General features: G+C 42.1%; 1 protein-coding gene across 4 annotated transcripts in view; it reads right to left on the bottom strand.

The window, feature by feature from the left end:
* The window catches only part of ccdc50a (coiled-coil domain containing 50a), an 89,231-nt gene that overhangs the window by 8,583 nt on the left and 58,471 nt on the right, over nt 1-22,177 (bottom strand). For all 4 annotated transcript variants that reach the window (XM_048604362.1, XM_048604364.1, XM_048604365.1 and 1 more), the window contains 4 exons: nt 15,301-15,425; nt 13,388-13,432; nt 13,011-13,148; nt 3,715-3,794 (listed from right to left, as the gene is read on the bottom strand). In XM_048604362.1, coding sequence (XP_048460319.1) covers nt 3,715-3,794; nt 13,011-13,148; nt 13,388-13,432; nt 15,301-15,425 — 388 coding nt within the window. The remainder of the gene's footprint in view (nt 1-3,714; nt 3,795-13,010; nt 13,149-13,387; nt 13,433-15,300; nt 15,426-22,177) is intronic.

Genomic DNA, 22,177 nt, shown 5'->3' with positions numbered 1-22,177 from the left:
TTCACAGGATGAGGGTGTCACTGGCTAGGATAGCATTTATTGTCCATCCCAGACAGCAGTTTAGAAACAACCACATTGCTATGGGTGTGGAGTCACATGTACACGTACATGTAATCCAGACCAGGCCAGGGTGGTAATTTCCTTCCCTAAAATAAATCAGTGAACAGGACAGGTTTTTCCAACAATCAACCATGGATTCATGGTCATCGCTATACTCGTAATTCCAGATTTCTTTTTCATTGAATTCAAATTCCACCATCTGTCGTGGCAGCATTCAAACCTGGGTGCCTAGATTATTATCTGGGTCTCAGATTGACAGTCCAGTGATAATACCATGAGGCCATCGCCTCCCCTGTAGGGTAGTTTTACAGTAGAATTTTTCAGTGCAGATTCCCTGGGCTAAGGGCACGGATTCTATGATTATGACGTACTGTCCTCCTTCAGCTGATCACTCTGTGCTTGGAGAAAATACTGAGGGTGGCAAGGGTGCAGAATGTATTCTGGATGGGGGATTTCAATGTCCATCACCAAGATTGGCTCGGTAGCAGCACTACTGATCGAGCTGGTCAGGTTCTAAAGGCCATAGCTGCAAAACTGAGTTTGTAGCACGTGGTGAGGGAACGAACAAGAGGGAAGAACATGGTTGACCTCATCCTTATTGATGTTGCCAGCTGCAGACACATCTGTTCATGACATTATCAGTGAGAGTGACCACTGCATAGACCTTGTGGAAAGAAGTCCACCTCCACATTGATAATACCTTCCTTCGTGCTGTGTGGTCCTATCATTGTGCTTTATAGAACAAACTTCAAACATAATCAGCAAATCAAAACTGGGCACTGTGGGCCATTAACAGCAGCAGAATCATGCTTCAATGCAATCTTCAACCTCAGGGTCTAGCATATCCCACTATCTACCATTACCATAAAACCTGGAGATCAACCCTGATTCAATGAAAAGTGCAGGAGGGCATGCTAGGAGCAGTACCAGGCATACCAAAAATGAGGTGTCAATCTGGCAAAGCATCAAAACAGCAAAAGCAGCAAGTGACAGACCAAGCTAAGTGAACCCAACCAACGGATTGGATCAAAGCTCTGCAGTCCTGCCACATCCAGTTGTAAATGGTGGTGGGCAGTCAAACAACTCAATGGAAGAGCTAATTTCACAAAAATCACCTTCTCAATGATGGGGTAGGCAGCACTTTTTTTTAAATTCATTCATGAGACGAGGACGTCACTGGCCAAGCAGCATTCATTGCCCATCCCTAATTGCCCAGAGGGCAGTTAAGAGTCAACCACATAGCTGTGTGGCCTGGAGTCACATGTGGGCCAGACCAGGTAAGGATGGCAGTTTCCTTCCCTAAAGGACATTAGTGAACCAGATGGGTTTTTCCTCTGACAATCGTTATCATTAGATTCTTAATTCCAAATATTTATTGAACTCAAATTCCACCATCTGCCATGGCGAGATTCGAACCCGGGTTCCCAGAATGTTATCTGGGTCTCTGGATTAACAGTCCAGTGAGACTACCACTAGGCCTTCGCCTTCCCACACCAATGCAAAAAATAAGGCTAAAACAAGTCCAACAATCTTCAGCCAGAAATACCAAGCAGATGGTCCATCTCAGCCTGCTCCAGTGGTCCCTAGCATCACAGATGCCAGTTCAGCCACAAAACACAAGTTGCTGGAAAAGCTCAGCAGGTCTGGCCGAATCTGTGAAGAGAAATCAGAGTTAACTTTCGGGTCCAATGACACTTCCTCAGAACTTCAGTCTTCAGCCAATTCAATTCACTCCACTTGATATCATGAATTGGTTGGAGGCACTGGAGCCTGACAATTTTCTGGCAGTAGCAGTGAAGACTTGTTCTCTCAAACGTGTCACACCCATAGCCAAATTGCTCCAGTATTGTTACACACTGGCATCTACCTGACAATATGGAAAATTGCCCTGGGATGTTTTGTTCACAAACAGCAGAACAAATGCAAACCAGCCAATTATTGCCTCATCAGATGACTCTTGATCATCAGCAAAGTGATAGAAGAGGGCCCTTCAGCTCCTGACCTCATTCAGCTTTGGTTCAAACATGGACAAAACAACTGAATTCCAGAAGTGAGCTAAGAACAACATCTCTCAACATCAAGGTCACATTTGACTAAGTGTGGCATCAAGGAGGCCCAGCAAAATTAGTGGGAGGCGGGGAAACACTCTTCGATGGTTGGAGTTATACCTGGCACATAGGAGATGGTCGCAGTTATCAAAGGTCAGTCATCTCAGCTCCAGGACATATCTGCAGGAGTTCCTCAGGTTAGTGTCTCAAACCAAACCACCTTCAGCTGTTTCATCAATTACCTTCCCTCCATCACAAGGACAGAAGTGGAAATGCTCACCAATAATTCTACAGTGTTCAGCACTACACATGACTCCTCAAATACTGAAGCAGTCCATGTTCAAATGCAATACAACCTGGGCAACATCCAGGCTTAGGCTGACAAGTGGCAAGTAACATTTACGCTAGATAAATGCCACGTAATGACCATCTCCAATAAGAGACAATCTAACCATTGCCCCTTCACATTCATTGGTATTACCATCACTGAATTCCCCCATTATCAACAGCCTGAGGGTTACTATTGACTAGAAACTCAACTGGATTTGCTGTAGAATTACAATGGCCATGACAGCAGATCAGAGGCTAGGAATACTGCAATGATTACCTCACCTCCTGACACCCCAGGGTCGGTCCACCACTCTTAAGGCACAGGTCAGGACTGTGATAGAATACCCCAATTTGCCTGGGTAGGTGCAGCTCCAACAAGACTCAAGAAGCTTGACACCATCCAGGACAAAGCAGCTGCTTGATTGGAACCGTATCCACATGCATCCACTCGCTCCACCACAAACTCAGAAGCACTAATGTATACTATCCACAAGAAGCACTGCAGAAATTCACCAAAGATCCTTCGACAGCATTTCCAAAAACCAAGACCACTTCCATCAAGAAGGGGTAGCAGATACACGGGAACACCACCACCTTCAAAGATCCCCCTCCAAATCACTCACCATCCTGACTTGGATGTTCCTACAGTGTCGCGGGGTCAAAATCGTGGGACTCCCTCCATAACAACATCCTAGGTCTACCTACATCACATGGAGTGCAGTGGTTCAAGAACGCAACTCACCACCGCCTTGTCAAGGGCAAGTAAGAACAGGGAGCGATTCCCATGCCCTAGAAATGAATAAATAAATAAATGACTAAGATGCTTTCCAACATAGCTGGTGAATGGGAAGCTGGATTAGCCCAGGGAACTAAAAAAAAACTTGCGATAGATTAATGAGTGTTTACAAATACAAACGTCATACAAAGGCTTCCCTGATGGATCAAGGGCACAAAATGCTGAGTCATAAAAACCAGCAAAAACCAAACTCCCATCCTAGCTCTGCATGGAGTGAAACAGATTCCTGTTCTGGAATAAGTGGAAAGCAACAAAAATGTGTCTTCAGGTAGGGAACGACATGATAGAAATCCTGGAGCTGGATTGTGCTGGAATATGATACTTTTTGAATAAAAAGTTGAATTGCCTGCTGAAGTTCGCTTTACAGATGTACACACTGGTACTGAAAAGCTCCTCATAGTCAGGAAACCACAAAAATCCTTTTGCAACATTTTTGGCAAGTTTGACTACAGGGGAGAAAGGTACTATAATAAGACATACCTTACGGGTCTTTCAGACTTCCCTGTCAGTTGTTCTGATCCATCCCGAGGCTTGGGCCTGAAGTACTCGTTGACCTCCTGCTGCATGGGAGAGAAAGAAAGGACAATCAGAACCCTCCAACAAGATTGCACATCCTGAGCAAGCTGTCAGCATGAATTAGAGGCAACATGCAAGATTAATGATTTGACCACTTGCCAGAACATTTGAGGAACAGACTCTAGACCATTCTACACTTTATTCACAAGAGCACAGGACGCTGGAGCAGAACTAGGCCATTCACCCCCTCGAGTCTGCTCTGCCATTCAATGAGATCATGGCTGATCTGAAAATCCTCAACTCCATTTTTCTGCCAAATCTCCATGACCCTTTATTCTTTCACTGATTAAAAGTCTGGCTATTTCAGCCTTGAACATACTTAATACCCAGTCTCGACAGCTCTCTGTGGTAAAGAATTCTGTAGATTCACAACCCTCAGAGAAGAAATTCCTCATCTGCTTTAAATGGCTAACCCCTTATTCTGAGATGATGCCATGTCGTCCTAGACTCTATCACAATGGAAATAACCTTTCTGCATCTATCTATCCTGCAGGATCTTGTAGGTTTCAATGAGGTCACCTCTCAATCTTCCCAATTCCAATTTGTGCAGGTCCAACGTCCTCAACCTCTTCTCATACGACAGTTCTTCCATAACGTATCTGGATTATCCCTAATGCCAGCAAATCTTTGCTTAAATAAGGGGCCCAAAACTGCTCACAGTATTCCAGCTGTGATCTGACTAGTGCAATATATTGTTTTAGAAAAACCTCCCTACTTTTATAGACCATTCTTTCTGAAATCTATTTGCCGAATGTATTGACCAAAGTGCTTTTTACCCACTCCCCCCTTAGAAAGTCAATCTCTGCTCCCAAAGAGAGCATGCGGGAGACAGTGAGATCATACGGGCAAGAGAAATACAGTGTCAGAATTTGCGACAGATAGACAGTGTGAGAATGTGCGAGAGATACAGTGTGAGAGCATGCGAGAGAGTGACAGCGTAAGCAGGCAGGAGAGTGCATGCTGAAGAGAGTGTCAGCGAGTGTGCAGGAGAGGGAATGAGAGTGTCAGAAACAGTGTGTGAAAGAGTCGGTGAAAGAGACAGCATGAGAGAAAGTGCATTCATGAGAGCTAGAGCTAATGAGAGTGTTCAAGAGATAGAGTGCATATGCAATAGCATGAGAGCATGCAAGAGAGGGAGCGTAAGCAAGACAGAGAGCATGTGGGAGACTAAGTGCCAGTGAGAGAGATTTTGAGAGCATGAGTGTGTGCAAGAGAGTAAGCATGTACAGGAGATGCAGAAAGAGAGAGCGTTCAAGAGATAGAGACCGCTGGTAAGCAGGTGAGAGAGAGGGCATGTGCAAGTGCTCTGAAGCAAGTGAGCATAAGCTTGCGGGAGGGCACGTGTGAGAGAGACAGCACCCATGAAGTGAAGGAGAGAACGTACGAGAGGAAAGTGCATGGGAGAGAGCATACACGCGCGAGACAGAGAGAGAACGAGAGGACCATGTGCAAGATCACAGATGAAAGACAGAGTACATGCACAAATGTGATTGATAGGTTCCATGTATATTTAGAGGGATAGGCATTTACATATCTATGTTATTGACTGCGTATGTTAACTAACTATTGCATCTTATTGATGCAATAAGTTTTGTTTTCATAATGGTGTTTATTAAACCAGGTTGATAGCTTTTTCAGTTTAAAACCAGAGATTGACAAGGTATTTAATTGGTCATCTTGCTATGTGGGAGAAGATTTTTAAAAAAATATTCTGGCCAGTGGAGTTTTGGGAGTTCAGCAGTGGTGCACTCCTATAGCCTTGGTTGTTACAGCTGGATTGAGCATATTATAGAGAAGACCAGAAGGAGCTGCACACTGTATTCAATGTCTGTGTACTGTGAATCCTAGAATAGTTACAGTGCAGAAAGTGGGCATACAGTCCATCATGTCAGTGCTGACTCTCTGATAGAGGAACTGTTTTTTTCTCAAGTAATTTCCATTTGAACTCCATGATTGAATCTGCTTCCACCACCCTCTCAGGCACAGCACTCCAGCATTCTGCTGTGTAAAAGCTCCCTCACATCACTGTTTGTTTTTCTTCTTTTGTCAATCACCTTAAATTTGTGTCCTCTCATAGCTGATCTTTTCACCTACATGAATAGTTGCCTTCTAACTGCTCTGTCCAAAATCTTCATGATTTAAATAACTTCATTAAGTCTCCTTATAGCCTTCTCTTCCCCACCATCAAAAGCAATATGGCCAATTAAGCACTTGTTGGCTCTTTAAAAAAGCTATTCAATTCCCAACTCCCCTACTCTTTGCCCACTACCTGAGCTCCTCTGTATCTAAGCTGTGCTCATAATTATGCAAATATGTTTGATATTCATATATGGGGTGCTCAAACTTATCAGACACTAATGACACCTTTTTTTTAAATATAAACTGGCCCAAAGTGCTTCAAAGGAACATCATTAAGGAAATTTTGACACTGCACTATATAGAGCAATATTAAATGAGGTTTAGAAAGCAAATTCCAGAGCTCAGGGTTCAGGTTGTTGAAAGTGAGCTCATCAACAGTGAAGCGATTAAAACCATGGATTCTCAGGAGGCTGGAAGTGCAGCAGAGTAGATATTTTAGTAGACTGTAGAACAGCTCACAGAGATAGGGGAACTGAGGTCACAGAGGAATTTGGAGACAAGTCAGGAATTTTAAAATCAAGGCACACTAACTGAAGTCAATGTAGATCAGTGAGGACAGGGGTGATAAGGGAACAAGATTTTGAGAGAGTTCAGACAGGGAAAGCTGAGTCTTAATTTACCTCTGGTATACAAAAAGTATGGAGTGGCGAGCTGGCCAGGAGTGCATTGCAAAAATCAAATTGAAAGGCAGCAATGAATGAGGGTTTCACTAACAAATGACCTAAGAAACGAACACAGAAAACAGAGTTAACGTTTCGGGTCCAGTGACCCTTCCTCAGAACTGGACCCGAAACGTTAACTCTGTTTTCTCCTCCACAGATGCTGCCAGACCTGCTGAGCTTTTCCAGCAACTTTGTTTTTGTTCCTGATTAACAGCATCCGCAGTTCTTTTGGTTTTTATTAAGAAACGAACAGAGTTTGGTAATCAAACGGAGGTAGTAATAGGTGGTCACAGTGATTGTGCAGATAGGAGGTCCGAAACATGTTAGGTTAAACACATCATTCACTTTTATGGGAGAAAAATCAGTTCCAACTGAACTCCATCAATCTGAAATGTTAACTTTGTTTCACTCTGCACAGATGCTGCCTGACCTGCTGACTGCTTTCAGCATTTTCTGTTTTTATTTCAGATCATCATTGCTTCTGTTTCTAATTCAAAAGGAACAGCTGAACTACTGTTTCCAAGCCAACTGTGTTGCATCCAACAGCCCTTGTACTAAGGCACAGATCAAGTCAAACACCACGAAAAGAAGTGTGTAAGTTTGACTGCATGATCTCATTAAAGAACAATCCTCTTATGGCCACAGGATTGAAGTTCAACCTGTTTATGGCAATCAACTGAAACCTTGTGTCAAATTCAAGTCTTAAAACTGTTGCCTGAAATAGCTGTTATTGAGAGAACAGTTTTACACAACACCCTGTTGCCTGGTGACAGAACAAGATAAACCTGTTATTACTTCACTGTAAATGATGGGGTTCAACAGGTAGATTATACCACCGATGTTTAACTGTGCATCTGCTCCAGGTGCTAAAAAAGATGGCAGAGTGGACAACAGAACCCAAACTTCACACACGCACGTCAGAAATAAAGAAAACTTTGTATTTTTATAGAATTCCGCCTTACCTCAGGATAATCCTAAGTGCGTCCAGCCCATTAAAATTTTGAAATTTGCTGATCCAATATAGAAAATACAACAGCCAATCCCTGAATATGTATCCAAGATGGTGGCACAGTAGGACGCTCTAGTCAGAGAGCCTCTGCTCACCAGTTCCTTTTCTTTTTCTTTCTTTATTTCTCCTCTTTGTAGCTTTCTTTGCTATTTTTGACTGCTGTGCCCTACCCAGAGAAGGAGGCAGATTATGGCCAGAGCCCGAGTGGAGCTGAGTGCGTGGGCCCAGTCCCTCAGAGGATCAAGCAGGCTGATTCATGTGCTGAGTCCCACAGCGGCAGTGGAACAGGCCAGAGCCAGAGAGGCGGCCCAGCGAGTCCTGCATGGAGGCTGGCACAGTCAGGCAGAGTGGCCTCATGTTCTGGGGCCAGCAGGCACGGTCTCATGTTGGAGAGGGACCAAACTTAAGTACTTACGGTTACTTTATTATCATTCTGGACATTTTTAAACTCTTTTCCCATGTTAACTCTTTCTTTTAACTCTGTAACACTTAAAATATCTGTACCTCGGTACTCTGTACCTAAGATGGCGCCGAGAGGCTTCATTTGAGTTCACGTGACAATAAAGGCAATTCTGAACATGAAAAAGACCAGATAATCTTTCACTAAAAAGTGATTCTGTTTAAAGGAATGATGCTAACTAGAACACCAGGAAAACCTCTCACTCTTTGTTGCATATGCTGCGGGATCTTTTGCACACACCTGAAAGGGGAGGTGGGCCTAAGTTTAATGTCTCATTTAAATGACTGCACCCATGGCAATGCAGTGTTCCATCAGCACTGCACTGGGAGTGTTAGTCTCAATGTTGTGCTCAAGTTTCAGCATAGGGCTTCAACACACAACCCTCTGCCACAGGCAAATGCACTACTTACTCGACTGCAGCAGACAGAAGCAAAAAGGAGCAACACTGGAGACCAGAGGTGCAAACATATTGCCTAGGACAAACAATTGGAGGAAGTGTAGAAGGGGGATGGGGTTGGGCAAAGCCACAGAGGAGCTGTAAATTGGAATTATGAAATTAATGCTTTTTGGGTTCAGAAGTCAGTGAAAGTCAGTGGAGAGTGTGGAGAATAGTAAAAGGGTACTTGATGGAGCATACAATGCAATAAGTGGAGCTTAGTGGCTTAGAATTTATTAGGTTGAAACATGGGAGGGAGTTATATCGAGCCTGCAGGACATGGCAACATCAAGAAGATATGCAAAGACTATGTCCAACAGAGACAGGCTTGTGGAACAGGCTGGTGAAATGTGTGAACAAGTGGCAGCTGAAATTAAATACAAAGAGAACCAGCTGAAGGCAGAAAAATCAAGATTGTAAAACAAATGGTGCCACAATGCAAAGAAAAAAGCTAAGACAACTAACAAGTTGAAAAGACAAATCTAAAGGCTTTGTATCTCAATGCCTGGAGCATTTGTATTAAGGTTAGTTGGTTTAGCAGCACAAATAGATCTTAATGGCAATTTATCTAATAGAGTTAAAAGATAGATATGAAGTTGTTTTTACAGAGACATGGTTGCAGGCTTACCAAAATGGGAACTTAACATCCAGGGCTGTTCATTATTTAGGAAAGACAAACAGAAGAGAAAGTTGATGAAATAGCATTACCAGTAAAGAAACAAATCAATGAAATAGTGAGGAAATATAATGGCTTGCAAAATCATGATATTGAATTTTATGGGTGCAGATAAGAAAAAGCAATAACGGGCAGAAAATGTTGTTGGGGCTTGTCTATAGGCCATCAAACAGTAGTGGTGATATAAGGGAAGACGTAAAACTAGAAATCAGAGATGCATGCAAGAAAGATATAACTGTAATCAACTGTGATTTTAACTTACATATAGATTAGATAAACAAAACTAGCAATGGCATTGGAGGATTTCCTGGAGTGTGTACAGGATGGTTTTGTAGACGAAGTTTACAAAATCAAAAGACAGGCTATTCTAGACTGAGTAGTGTGCAACTAGAAAGGATGCATTAACAATATTCTTGTGTGGGATCTCTTGGGTAGAGTGGCAATATTATGATAGAATTCTTCCTTAAGATGGAGAATGAAATGGTCAAATCTGAAACTAGGGTCCTGAATCCAAATGAAGGCAACTATGAGGGCATTAGGCACAAATTGGCAAGGATAGTCTGGGGAACCTTACTAAAGGGGTTGACGGTGGATAAGTAGCGGTTCATATTTAAAGACATTTAAAGAACAATAACAATTATTCACTCCTGTCTGGAACATAAATAGGAGAGAAAAGGTGGCTCATTACAAAATAAATTAGGGTTAGTATTGGATCCAAAGGAGACATAAAATTGCCAGAAAAAGCAGCAAGCTTGAAAATTGGGAACATTTTAGAATTTAGCTAAAAAGAACAAAAATGTTTGATTAAGAGAGGGAGAATAGATTCTGAGAGTAAAATTGTAGTTAACATAGAAACTGGCCATAAAAGTTTATATAAATATGTGAAGCAAAAAGGATCAGTAAAGACAAACGTGGCTCCCTTGCAGTCGGAAGCTGGGGGTAATTAAAATGGAGAACAAAGAAATGATAGAAGAATTGGACACATACTTTTGTTCTTTCTTCACAAATAACCTTCCAGAAATATTAGGGAACCAAGGGGCTACTGAGAGGACGTAACTGAAGAAAATTGGTAGTCATAAAAAATGGTGCTGGGCAAATTAATAGAGTTAAAGGCTGACAAATCATCAGGGCCTGATTATCTACAAACCAGAGTACAAAAAGAGGTGGCCTTGGAAATCCTGGATTCATTTGTAAGCATCTTCCAAAATTCTATACACTCTGGAGCTGTTTCTACAGGTTGGAGGGTGGCAAATGTAACTCCACTGTTTAAAAAGGGAGGGAGAGAAAAAAAAATACAGAATTACAGACCAGTTAGCCTACCATCAGACGTAGGGAAAACGCTAGAATCTATCATAAAAGATGTGATAACAGAACATTTGGAAAACAGTAACAGGATTGTACAAAGCCAACATGGGTTTATGAGCTACAAATCATGCTTAACAAAACTACTGAAAATTTTTTGAGCACGTAACTAGTCAAATAAAGAAGAGAGAACCAGTAATTATGGTATATTTGGATTTTTCAGAAGGACTTTGATAAGATCCTTCATTAGAGATTTGTGGGGAATGTTAAAGCACATGGATTGAGAATTGATTGAAATAGGGAATAGAGAGTGGGAATAAACGGGTCTTTTTTCAAGTGGTAGGCAGTGAGTAGTGACATATCACAAGGGTGAGTGCTTGGATCCCAATTACTCATGATATATAAAAATGACTTGGATTAGGGAACCAAATGCAATATTTTCAGGTTTGCTGATGACACAAAAATGGGCAGGATTGAGTTGTGAGGACGATTCAAGGAAGGTTTAAGTTTATTAGATACGTTGAGTGAATGAGCAAACACATAGCCGATGAAGCACAATGTGACTCAAGTTATAGACTTCGGTGTGAAAAACAGAAAGGAGAATATTATTTAAGTGGTGATATATTGGGGAGTACAGATGGACAAAGTGATATGGGTGTTCTTGTACACCAATGAGACTAGACAGGCAGATGCAGCAAGTAATTTGAAAGGCAACCAGTATATTGGTCTTCATTGCAAGAGGATTGGAGTTCAGAAGCAGGGATGTCTTGCTGCAGTTATAGAGGGCCTTGGAGAGTCTGCACCTAGAGTACTGCGTGCAGTTTTGGTCTCCCTATCTAAGAAAGAATATATTTGCCATGGAGGGAGTGCAGTGGAGGTTCACTGAACTGATACAGAGAATAGCAAGACTGTGCTATGAGGAGAGATTGGTTTGATTGGTCCCATATTCACTAGGGCTTAGAAGGATGAGAAAGGATCTCATTGAAAGTATGAAATTCTAACAGGGCTGGACCAAGCAGATGCACAGAAGATATTATCCATAGCTGGGGAGTATAGCGTCAGGAGGCACTCTCTCAGGATATGGGGTTGACCAATTAAGATTGAGAAGAGGAAAGATTTCTTTAGTCAAAGGTTAGCAAACCTGTGGAATTCCCTACTGCAGAAGGCTGTGAACACCAAGTCAATAAATAATTTCAAGAAAGACATAGATAATTTGCTCGATTTTAAATTAAACAAGGGTTATAGGAAGAATGAGTGAATATAGTGTTGAGATAGAGGATGAGCCACGATCATACTGAATGGCAGAGCAGGCTCAAAGGGCTGTGTGGCCTACTCCTAGTTTCTATTAACCATTCTGATTTTATTCTATGTCATTGCAATGACCAGACAAAAAAAAAATTAAATTAAAAACCAGTCGGGAAAACACACCGACGCTTCATTGGAGGCTGCACTGAGGATGTTACCCTGCATGGTAACGAAACGTCTGCAAAACAAGAAACCAGCTCAGCGAGCCAACCAACCTCAAAATTAATAACTGCGGCATAGCATTATCTATGTCCGAATCATAGCTGAGTCGAACAGCTTTGTTGAGAGGTACCACTCTCACTTTGAGGTTACACTGGATGTAAAAAACAGAACTAAGGCCATTCAGCCTTCAAACCTGCTCCACCACTCGATATGATCATGGCTGATCATCCAACTCAGTACCCTGTTCCCACTTTCTCTCCATAGCCTTTTATCCCTTTAGTCCTAAGAACTATAACTCCTTGAAATTTTCAACGTTTGGCCTCAACAATTTTCTGTGGCAGAGAATTCTTAGCTCAGTCCTAAATAACCAACCTTGTATCCTTAGTCTGTGATTCCCGATTCTGAACTCACTAGTCATTGGGAATATCCTTCCTGCATTTACTCGGTCTAGTCCCGTTACAGTTTTATAGGTTTCTATGAGAATTTCTTCGCTCTCCTAAACGCTGTGAATTTAGTTGTGCTGAATCCAGTTTCTCTTTGTATGTCAGTTCTGCCATCCCAGGAATCAGTCTGGTTAAGAGGTCCTGACTTTGAGTCTCAATCTAGGACTTCAACGACAATTAAGTGGTCACTTTGAACGGTGGAGCGATTCAATGCACCAAATGGCCTATTTTCTGCTCCAATGCCTTACTGTCTTATGCCAGAATAATACAGTAGGATTACTGATTTAAAGAGAGGGCAATCTTAGAACGAGATTTTAAAGCAAATCCCTGGCTACCAGTTTATGTCAACCTGTTAAGGTGGATGTACAGAATCTACATGACATCATTTCAAAGAAAAAGATGCACTCCATGAACAAGTAACCTTTAGGTTGTCAGATGTGTGCTAAAGAATTATAGAAATTGATATTCTTTACCATGAGTTGACATACACCCCCTTCAAAAAAATTCTAATTGTCAAGAAAAATCCAGAAGAAATTCTTGCCTAGTTCAGAATTCTCATTTTTTTTTTAAAAATTAGGCCCTAATCAAACAGTGGTCCACCTCTACCTTTTTGTCCTGATCATGCCTCCTGCGTTCTGATGAACCCTTCCTTCTGTCTTCCTCTCCTCTCCGTGTAGAATCTTTCTCCTTGGATTTTCTATGGGAGTGCTTCTTCTCTTCCTCCATTAGTAACCGGGCAATCTCCTGCAAATGGTGCCCAGTGAAAGATTTGAACATTAATTCCAGTGCTACACAACTCCATCGAGCCTGACTCTAACATAGGTCACAGCACGAAAGACAGAGCCTGCTGCAATAAACGTCACATTGAGACAACTCTTGGGAAACAATTCTTCCCTAGAAAACCAATTGGAACAAGAATATAAAGTTATATCACCTGCTGCATAGTTGCATGGTTTGGCATAGACAGTGAAGGATGGTCTTACCTCATCTTGTGCCATCTGAGCTCCTCTCTTGGAATTTTGGATCGCCTGTAGCAAGAAAAACAAACACGAGTTTTCTGCTTGGTGACTGCACTGGTTCACAGCTGGCTTTTTTTTTTATTCTTTGCTAGAATGAGGGCACCATTGCCAAGGTTGCTGCCTATCCCTAACTCCTTGAACTGAATGGCTTGCTGGGATATTTCTGAGGGCAGTTGCTATGGGTCTGGAGTTACATGTGGACCAGACCAATTCCGGGATTAAAGAACTGAATTTTAATTCCACCATCTGCCATAGCAGGATTTAAACCCTTGTCCCTAGACCAATAGCCTATAACCTCTGGACTACTAGTACAGTCATATTATCAATATGCCACAATCTCTCTCAAACCTGTATTACCTGCAGACAACTACTCTTCCAAGGAAAACATATTGACAGCACAATTTTATGCGATAAAAATTCACCACAAAACTCCTCACATACCTGCTGGAGATGGGGAGTGGGGGACATAGTTGGCTAGGTATATTTAACAATTACCTTGGCCAGACAGCACCGTGCACAAGGAAGGTGCAGGCTCCATCACGGACATTGTGGGTCCGTGCAGGTGTAGCACTGGAGGGTGGCTGAACCCCAGAACAAGTGTTTTCAGAGGTGCGTGAAAGAGAGAGAGAAACAGAAAATTGCTTGATAGCAGGAAGCTCCCTTCTTAGTTTCTGCATTATTTTAAAGGAGAAATTTAGTTTTTAAGAGTAGATTTCCAAGAATAAAAACATTTCAAAAACATACAAGGAAACAAAACCTGCATTTATATAGGGTGCAAAATGATTAGTGACATCCTGTGATCATGAAGGGCACTACATAAATGCAATTCAATAACTTTGAGAATTTAAGAGAAGCACCATAATAATTGCCAGACTGCTGTGAAAACAAAACTACTTCAAGAATGTCTTTGAGGGAAGGGAACCTGCCATTCCTATACTTGACTGGGGACTCCAATGTCACATGATGTTACAAGCAGTTAGGGATGGACAATAAATGCTGAAATTCCAGAGGAGTCTTCAGCTGCTTTCACTGAACTGATTGTTAAAGAGGATGGTGCATTTCCCAAGTGTCATCAGCAGAAAAACACATTTGCACATTGCCCTTAGTTTTGATGAGGCACAGTTATTACAAGAATTAAAACTAAGTCAAACTTTAACAGGACTCAGGAAAAAAAAGCTGAGGAAATTAACTCTTAATGTTAACGTGTTTTTTTTTTAAAAAACTTGGACCTTTTCATGAATAAGGATTTCACAAAGTGCATTAAACTCAATCAAGTAACTTTAATGCACAATCACTGTAATGTTGGAAAACAGAGCAGCAGACAGACGTGTGCACAACAAGATTCTAAATCCAGTAACTAGGTAGTTAACTTCATTTTAAATAAGGGCTATTGGATGTAAACATTGGTCAGGAGACTGGGCAGAAATTCCCTGCTTGTTTGAAGAGTGCAATTGGATCTTCACACTGCTAAGGTTTTTAAATTTTGTTTTATCCATTCACAGGATGTAGGCACTGCTGGCTAGGCTAGCATTTATTGCCCATCCCTAATGCCCAGAGCTCAGTCGAGAGTCAATCACATTGCTGTGGGTCTGGAGTCAGATGTAGGCCAGACCAGGTATGAATGATAGTTTCCTTCCCTAAAGTATATTAGTTAACCAGTTAAGACTGGTCTCAGGTTTATTACTGCATCAGAGATGCACCTCTGACAGATCATTACCCCTTCAGCAACGCACCGAGGGAAGCCAAGCTAGGAAATTTTGCTGAGGTGAGTGAGCGAGCTACTGTGCAATGGCTGACACTACTGTAGACAGATAATTGAATTATTAATGTCAGCAAATTTTATATTAACAAACATGACTCCATGCTTCTCTGCTCACCATAATCTCTTCTTCTTGAAGTTTCCGTGCTAGTTCAGCATCTTTCCACTCCAAATCTTTGGCACTCATCTTTGAAATACCGTGCATTGCTTCCTTCATGGCATAATCTATTCGTGGATTCGATCCTGTTGGGGATAGTTAAATTTGCCAGTTATCAAACAATGGAAAAAGAACGACAGACTTAGCTCCTCACCCCGAGCAACATGTTCAATGATTTAATCATCCACTCTGCAGGAATCGCTTCAGGCACATCTTCTGATTCTGAGTGTTAGACAACCAGCTCATGTGCACACTTCATATAGCTGTTGCAGCCTCTGTGATGCCAGAGGCTCCAGTGTGAGACTGACTTTACTGTAAGGTTTTGGAGTAGATTTGTAGCTCAGGTTGTGGGTGTTGAGATTGGTTGGCTCACCGAGCTGGTTTCTTGTTTCGCAGACATTTCGTTACCATGCTGGGTAACATCCTCAGTGCAGCCTCCGATGAAGCGTCGGTGTGTTTTCCCGCCTGGTTTTTAAACTCTGGAGTCCGTCGAGATGGATTGCCTCACTTCCAGTTTTCCTTCGTAGTGGAATGTATATGGGGTCGAGTTCAATATGTTTATTAATAGCATGCTTCGTGGAGTGCCAGGCTTCTAGGAATTCTCGTGCCTGTCTCTGTCTAGCCTGTCCCAGGATTTTGGTGTTGTCCCAGTCGAAATGATGGCTCTCCTTGTCCATATGGATTGAGATGAGTGAGTATTGGTCGTGTCTTTTTGTAGCCAGTTGGTGTTCGCGACCAATACTCACTCATCTCAATGCACATGAACAAGGAGAACCACCATTTTGACTGGGACAACACCAAGATCCTGGGACCAGCTAGGCAGAGATAGGCACGAGAATTCCTAGAAGCCTGACACTCCACGAAGCATGCTATTAATAAACATATTGAACTCGACCCCATATACATTCCACTACAAAGGAAAACCGGAAGTGAGGCAATCCATCTCAACTGACCCCAGAGTTTAAAAACCAGGCGGGAAAGCACACCGACACTTCATCGGAGGCTGCACTGAGGATATTACCCAGCATGGTAACGAAACGTCTGTGACTTTGCTGCATCAGTTGCAAGAAGCAAATGTGCAATCACAAGCACCAGAGATTTATAGCATACAAGGTGATCATTCAGCCCATCACACTAGCAACAGCTACGATAATCCAAAGTTATTGCTACTGTCCTTTTTTTTTCTCAGAACCCTGTTTTCCCCTTTTCTTCTATCATTTATTCACTCTTCCCTTAAAAGACACAATGAGCTTTTGGCCTCAACCACTCCATAATCCGTCACTTATGGACATTTGTCCTAAGCTGTCCTTGCTCAATGATAACTTAAAATGGACAGCTCATCAATAGCTCCTGTGCAGAGATGTGATCATAATTTCACTTGATTATAAAGAATATTGTTTAAATCTCTTCTTAGTCTTTTCTTTTGGACGCAAAAAAAGTGCCAGTGCTGAGAGTTCAGGTATAACTTCAGTCACTGGAAAAGAACATCTCCCTTGTGGCTGTGGATCTTCCCCAACGACTGGGAGGTGTTGGTGCAAAGAGCAATTCTGGAGAGTTACAGTGCCTGAAACCCAGGGTTTACATTTACCCCTTCTTCAGAATTAAGGGCCTCAGTTCCAAAATTTCAGATTGGACTTGAAACTTGCTGCACTCCCTTGGAACTGAACCGCCAACGGTGCAGAACTTCCTCAGTGCTGTCCCTATGACAGCTTAGCACTCCCTTGGTCCCAAGCCTCCAACAGAACTGCAGTAAAGCATTAAAAGTTTATGCATTCAGGTCTCTGGATTGGGATTTGACCCCACAGCCTGTGGGGAATGCGTGCTATCCTCTGAAACAATGCTGGTATCATGTACGTTGGGCTACCATTTCAACAACTAAGCTGAATGTGTGAAGGGAATTACTGAGAGAAGGTTTCACAATCTATTCTGAGCAAACGGATCCACTTCCTGCCACTGGGGGTCTCCAGCGAGCTTCAGAAATCAAAGCAAGGCAACGCTAGCAGCTTGGGTCCACAATACAAATAGCCACTGAAGTGCTGCTTTTCTGTGATGTTTCTTCAAGTACTTGATTAATGGGCCAGAAGATCATTAACAAATTACAGTAGGCTTTTTCTCTCCCCAACAAGGACATCACAATGTGCATACATATCTGCACTGAATCCCTGTGTAAGGATCAGAAACCAGAGGGAGCACTGGGGAAGGGAAAAGGGAGATGATATTAAAATATGCAACTAATAAAGACAGAACATTTTTTGTGATGGAAGAGCTGCATGGGACAAAGTGCAGAGGAATTTAGGGCTTGGATTTCTGAGTCGGGGTTGCATCATTGGTAGGAAGATTATAGGAAGGAGAAAGAACAATAAGTAGGGAGTATAAATGGGCAGGACGTGGAGCAGGAGATGACTGAAGCAGCATGAAACAATGTTAAAGATACACGTGAAAGCAAGGTCAAGGATTAGTACACTGACTTGGTGAAGCACACGCAATCACTGAAAATGGAAGTGTTCTATGTATAAACTCTTCATGCACAGTAAGGCAATACTTTCGCGTGGAAATGAGTTGTAATTTTCTTAAAGTAGAAGTACAGAGGCTTCCCAAATAAAAAACACAAACACTGGTTTCAGAGTTATGGCTGCATGTAAGATCCAACAGAATGGGGGCAAAAGTTATGGGTCACAGCAGGCAACTTTGGAGATGATCATTCCAATTGGTTATACTATTCTAATGGCTCAGGCAACTTATTTTAAATTCCCCAAAGTTGGTCAGAATCTCAGTTTCATTCACCATTAGAAGCTCTCGGACTGGGTTTTTCTTCACAAGCTTTGAACCCAGATTACTAGTCACCACCTCCCATATTTTAACTGAACAGTAAAATTGAAGAATGGTAACAGAACAGGTGTTGGAGGTGGTAGAGGGAGAGCGTGGACTACAACTCCATAACTAAATTATTTTACAAGCTTTGACGAGTTAGGAGATGAGTTATTTGCTGCAGTAGTCCTAGTCTCTGACCTGCTCTTGCAGCCATTGTATTCATATAGCTAGTCCAGTTCAGTTAATGGTCAATTATGACCCCAAGGATGTTGACAGTGGGAAATTCAATGATGGCAGCGCATTGAATATCAAAGTTTGCTGATTAGATTTTCTCATGTTGGAGATGATGATTGTGCCACACAAGTGTCAGGCAATCATTACTTGCCACTTGTCAGTCCAAATCTGGACATCATTCAGGTCTTGCTGCACTTGGACACAGATTGATTCAGGGGCGGCACGGTGGCTCAGTGGTTAGCACTGTTGCCTCACAGCGCCAGGGACCCGGGTGATTCCACCCTTGGGCGACTGTCTGTGTGGAGTTTGCACATTCTCCCTGTGTCTGCGTGGATTTCCTCCGGTTTCCTCCAAACAGTCCAAAGACGTGCAGGCTAGGTGGATTGGCCACGCTAAATTGCCCATAGTGTTCACAGATGTGTAGATTAGGTGGGTTATAGGGGGATGGGTCTGGGTGGGATGCTTGGAGAGTCGGTGTGGACTTGTTGGGCCAAAGGGCCTGTTTCCACACTGTAGGGATTCTATGATTCTCAGAGTATCTGAGGAGTTGCAAATGGTGCCAAGCATTGTACAATCCCCACCTCTGCCCTTACGAGGGAGGGAACTCTTTGATGAAGCGTCTGAAGATGGTCAGCTGAGGAACTCCTGTAGAGATGTCCTGAAGCTGAGATGACTGACATTTAACAACTCCAACCACCTTCCTTTATGCCAGGTACAACTTCAACCAGCAAATAGTGGGAACTGGGGAAAACTGACTCCAGTTTTGGAAGGGTTTCTTGATGCCACACGGTCAAATGAAGCCTTGATGTGAAGGGCAGTCACTCTGAATTTACTTCTGGCATTCAACTCTTTTGTCTATGTTTGAAATAAAGTAGTAATGAGGTCACCCTAGCAAATCGCAAACTGAGCAGGTTATTGCCATGCAAGTGCTGTTTGACAGCACTCTTTAATCACACCAGCCTTTACAGTATCCAGTGCCTCCAGCCGTTTCTTGATATTACATGGAGTGAATTGAATTGGCTGGAGACTGGCATTTAAGCTGCTGGGGGCTTCTGGAGGAGGCCGAGATGGATCATCCACTCTGGCACTTCTGCTGAAGATAGATACAAGTAACTTTTGCCCTGATGAGGATGGGAATGTTTGTACAGCCCCTCTCCTCCAGTGAGTTATTAATTGTCCACCGTCATTCATGACTAGATGTGGAAGGACTGCAGAGCTTAAATTTCATCTGCTCATTGTGGAATGGCTTAGCCCTGTCTATCATGTGCCAGTTATACTGTTTGGCACAAAAGTATTCCTGTGTTGTAGGTCCAGTAGGTTTACATCTCAAATTTTAGGTACACCTGGTGCTGCTGCTAACATGTCCTCCTGAACTCTTCATTGAGTGTAAGACCGCATCTTTTTTATTTTTTGACTGTGCTGAAAATAAGAAAAATGGTTTTAAAAAGGGGGAAGTGCAATGAGCTGTTTTCAGATCAGACAAACAAGAGAAGTTTAATGGATGCATAAAAGGCAATATTATATTTTAGGGATATTCAGTCCAGACAAACTGGCAGTGTTTCAACAGTAACAATCCTCAGATTGGTAGACTGTAGTTTAGCATAGATTCCATAATGGAAATAAAAACAGAAGCAAAGAAATTTCAAAAATTGGCTGCATCATTTTTTCTGTTTCCTCTTTCTCTGCAAAGTTGCTCTCTCCAATTCCCTACTCAAAGAGCAATGAAAGGCTGAACATCACTGCGCTGATAACATCACAGAAGAACTGACGCAATTGTGAAACCAACCTCCACTTCGTTTTGTGATTTGAATTGATTTTACAGACTGCATTCTCCTGTTTATAATCTTCTTTTCTCACTTGTAATATTTGTGTTATGTGCATATATGTCTGGTATGTAGTGCACATGCATCTGCGAGATAAAGTTTAAGATACATATAAATTAGAAATCCTTTTCTTTTATTGTTCTCATTAAATTTGAATATCACAGTAAGTAGTTATTTCTCATGCTCCTGATGCAGCCTGGTGGGTTTTGTCTTTATCCTAGATGGCAGTCAAGGGCACATTAAGATTTACAGTAATTTTTTCCAATCTTCACATCTTCAGACCCCGGAAATAGCAGGGATCAACTATCCCAGTGAGTTGTGGTGGCATTAGAGAGGCTAAATGAGTAGGCAAAGATTTGACAGATGGAACGCATAATGTGGAGAAGTGAGAAGTTATCCACCTTTATAAAAAATAGAGCTTTTCATAAAGAGTGACAGGCTGAGAAGTGTTGAACTTCATAGGGACTTGGATGTCATTGTGCATGAGTTACAGAAAATTAAAATGTAGGTACAGAAAAAAAATTAAAAGGGAAATGGTTTATTGGCTCTTATTACAAGATGATTTGAGTATCGAAGTAATGATGTTTTATTGCAATTATGTAGAGCCCTCCGAGACCACACCTGGCATATTGTGCGCATTTTTTGGTCTTGTCATGCGAGAAGATGACAGATGCTCACCAAGCTCATTTCTAGGATGGAGGGATTTTCCTATGAGTGCCATGTCTACAAAGGATAAGAATGACGTTTTCCTCATCCAATAACTTTGAGTTCCTTGGTACAACTTTCTTAAAGTTTCCACTGAAAGGAGATTCACTATGGGCCGTGGTAGTGTTCTATATGTTTTACATATATCACATTAATGACATTTATCACTGATCTCTCCTATAAGTTTAGTGTACTCATTATGCCTTATTCCTGCATCCTTTAGAAGGAATTTTAACCTGCGAGATGAATGAGCAAACTGCTCATCTCATTTTAAGGTAATTACATCTTTTCCCTTTGTACATTTCATATCCAATAGTGGTCATACCATGCCTGAAACACTAGCTCTATTTCTCTCTCTGCAGATGCTGCCAGGCCTGCTGAGTTTCTGGAGCATTCTCGGTATTTGACTTAGTTTCCAACCTTTGCCTTTGCAACTTGCTCTACTACCAACATAAATCTGGATCCAAGCTGGTTGGTAAGTCCAAAATTAAGACACCTTACTTTGTGGATAGAGTTTGTTAACAATTCAGACTTATAGCTCCTTCCACACACCAGTCCAAATTACTCCCCCTTTGCATCTACTGCCTCATTGCACTGGATTTGATTCCAGCCTTGGGCATCCATACATGTGGAGTTTGCACATTCTCCCTATGTCTGTGTGAGTTTCCGCCAGGTGCTCCAGTTTCCTCCCACAGTTCAAAGATGTGTAGATTAGGTGGATTGGCCATGCTAAATTGCACATAGTGTCCAGGGATGTGCAGGCTATGTGGGTTCGCCATAGTAAATGCAAGCATAGGGTTGATCTGGATGGGACGCTCTTCTGAGGGTCGCTGCAGACTCGATGGGCCAAACAGCCTCTATCTGCACTGTTGCTTTGTACATCACACCTGGGCTGCTACATTGTCATGTATTGGAGCAATTTAAAGAGAACATTGTTGATTGAGTTCAATGTCATGAATCAGAGTGACAATTTTCATGCTATTGCTCTAGGTACTTAACTGGATTTCTAGCTAATTCACCTTTTTCTCCAAAAACAAAAAGGTCTCTGCTAAAAGGTCCCAGAGACAAACCTTAATACAGCATTGCCATAATTGTATCGCGAATAATTTAACTTTGCCATATGTGCAGAAAAGCTGGGTGCCCAATCACAGGCTGCATTTCAAGGAAGCCTCTTTCCTTCATCAAATTTGCTCTGTTTATTTTCAAGCACAAGACTGAGATAACCAAAAGGAATGTTACGCACTCTAAATGAAAATGTAAACACA

Source organism: Rhincodon typus, chromosome 13 (genome assembly GCF_021869965.1).
Source record: "Rhincodon typus isolate 14 chromosome 13, sRhiTyp1.1, whole genome shotgun sequence".
In the NCBI taxonomy this organism is placed as follows: Eukaryota; Metazoa; Chordata; class Chondrichthyes; order Orectolobiformes; family Rhincodontidae; genus Rhincodon; species Rhincodon typus.
The sequence above is the reverse complement of the archived record's forward strand: the minus strand, read 5'-3'. Positions and strand labels throughout refer to the sequence as shown.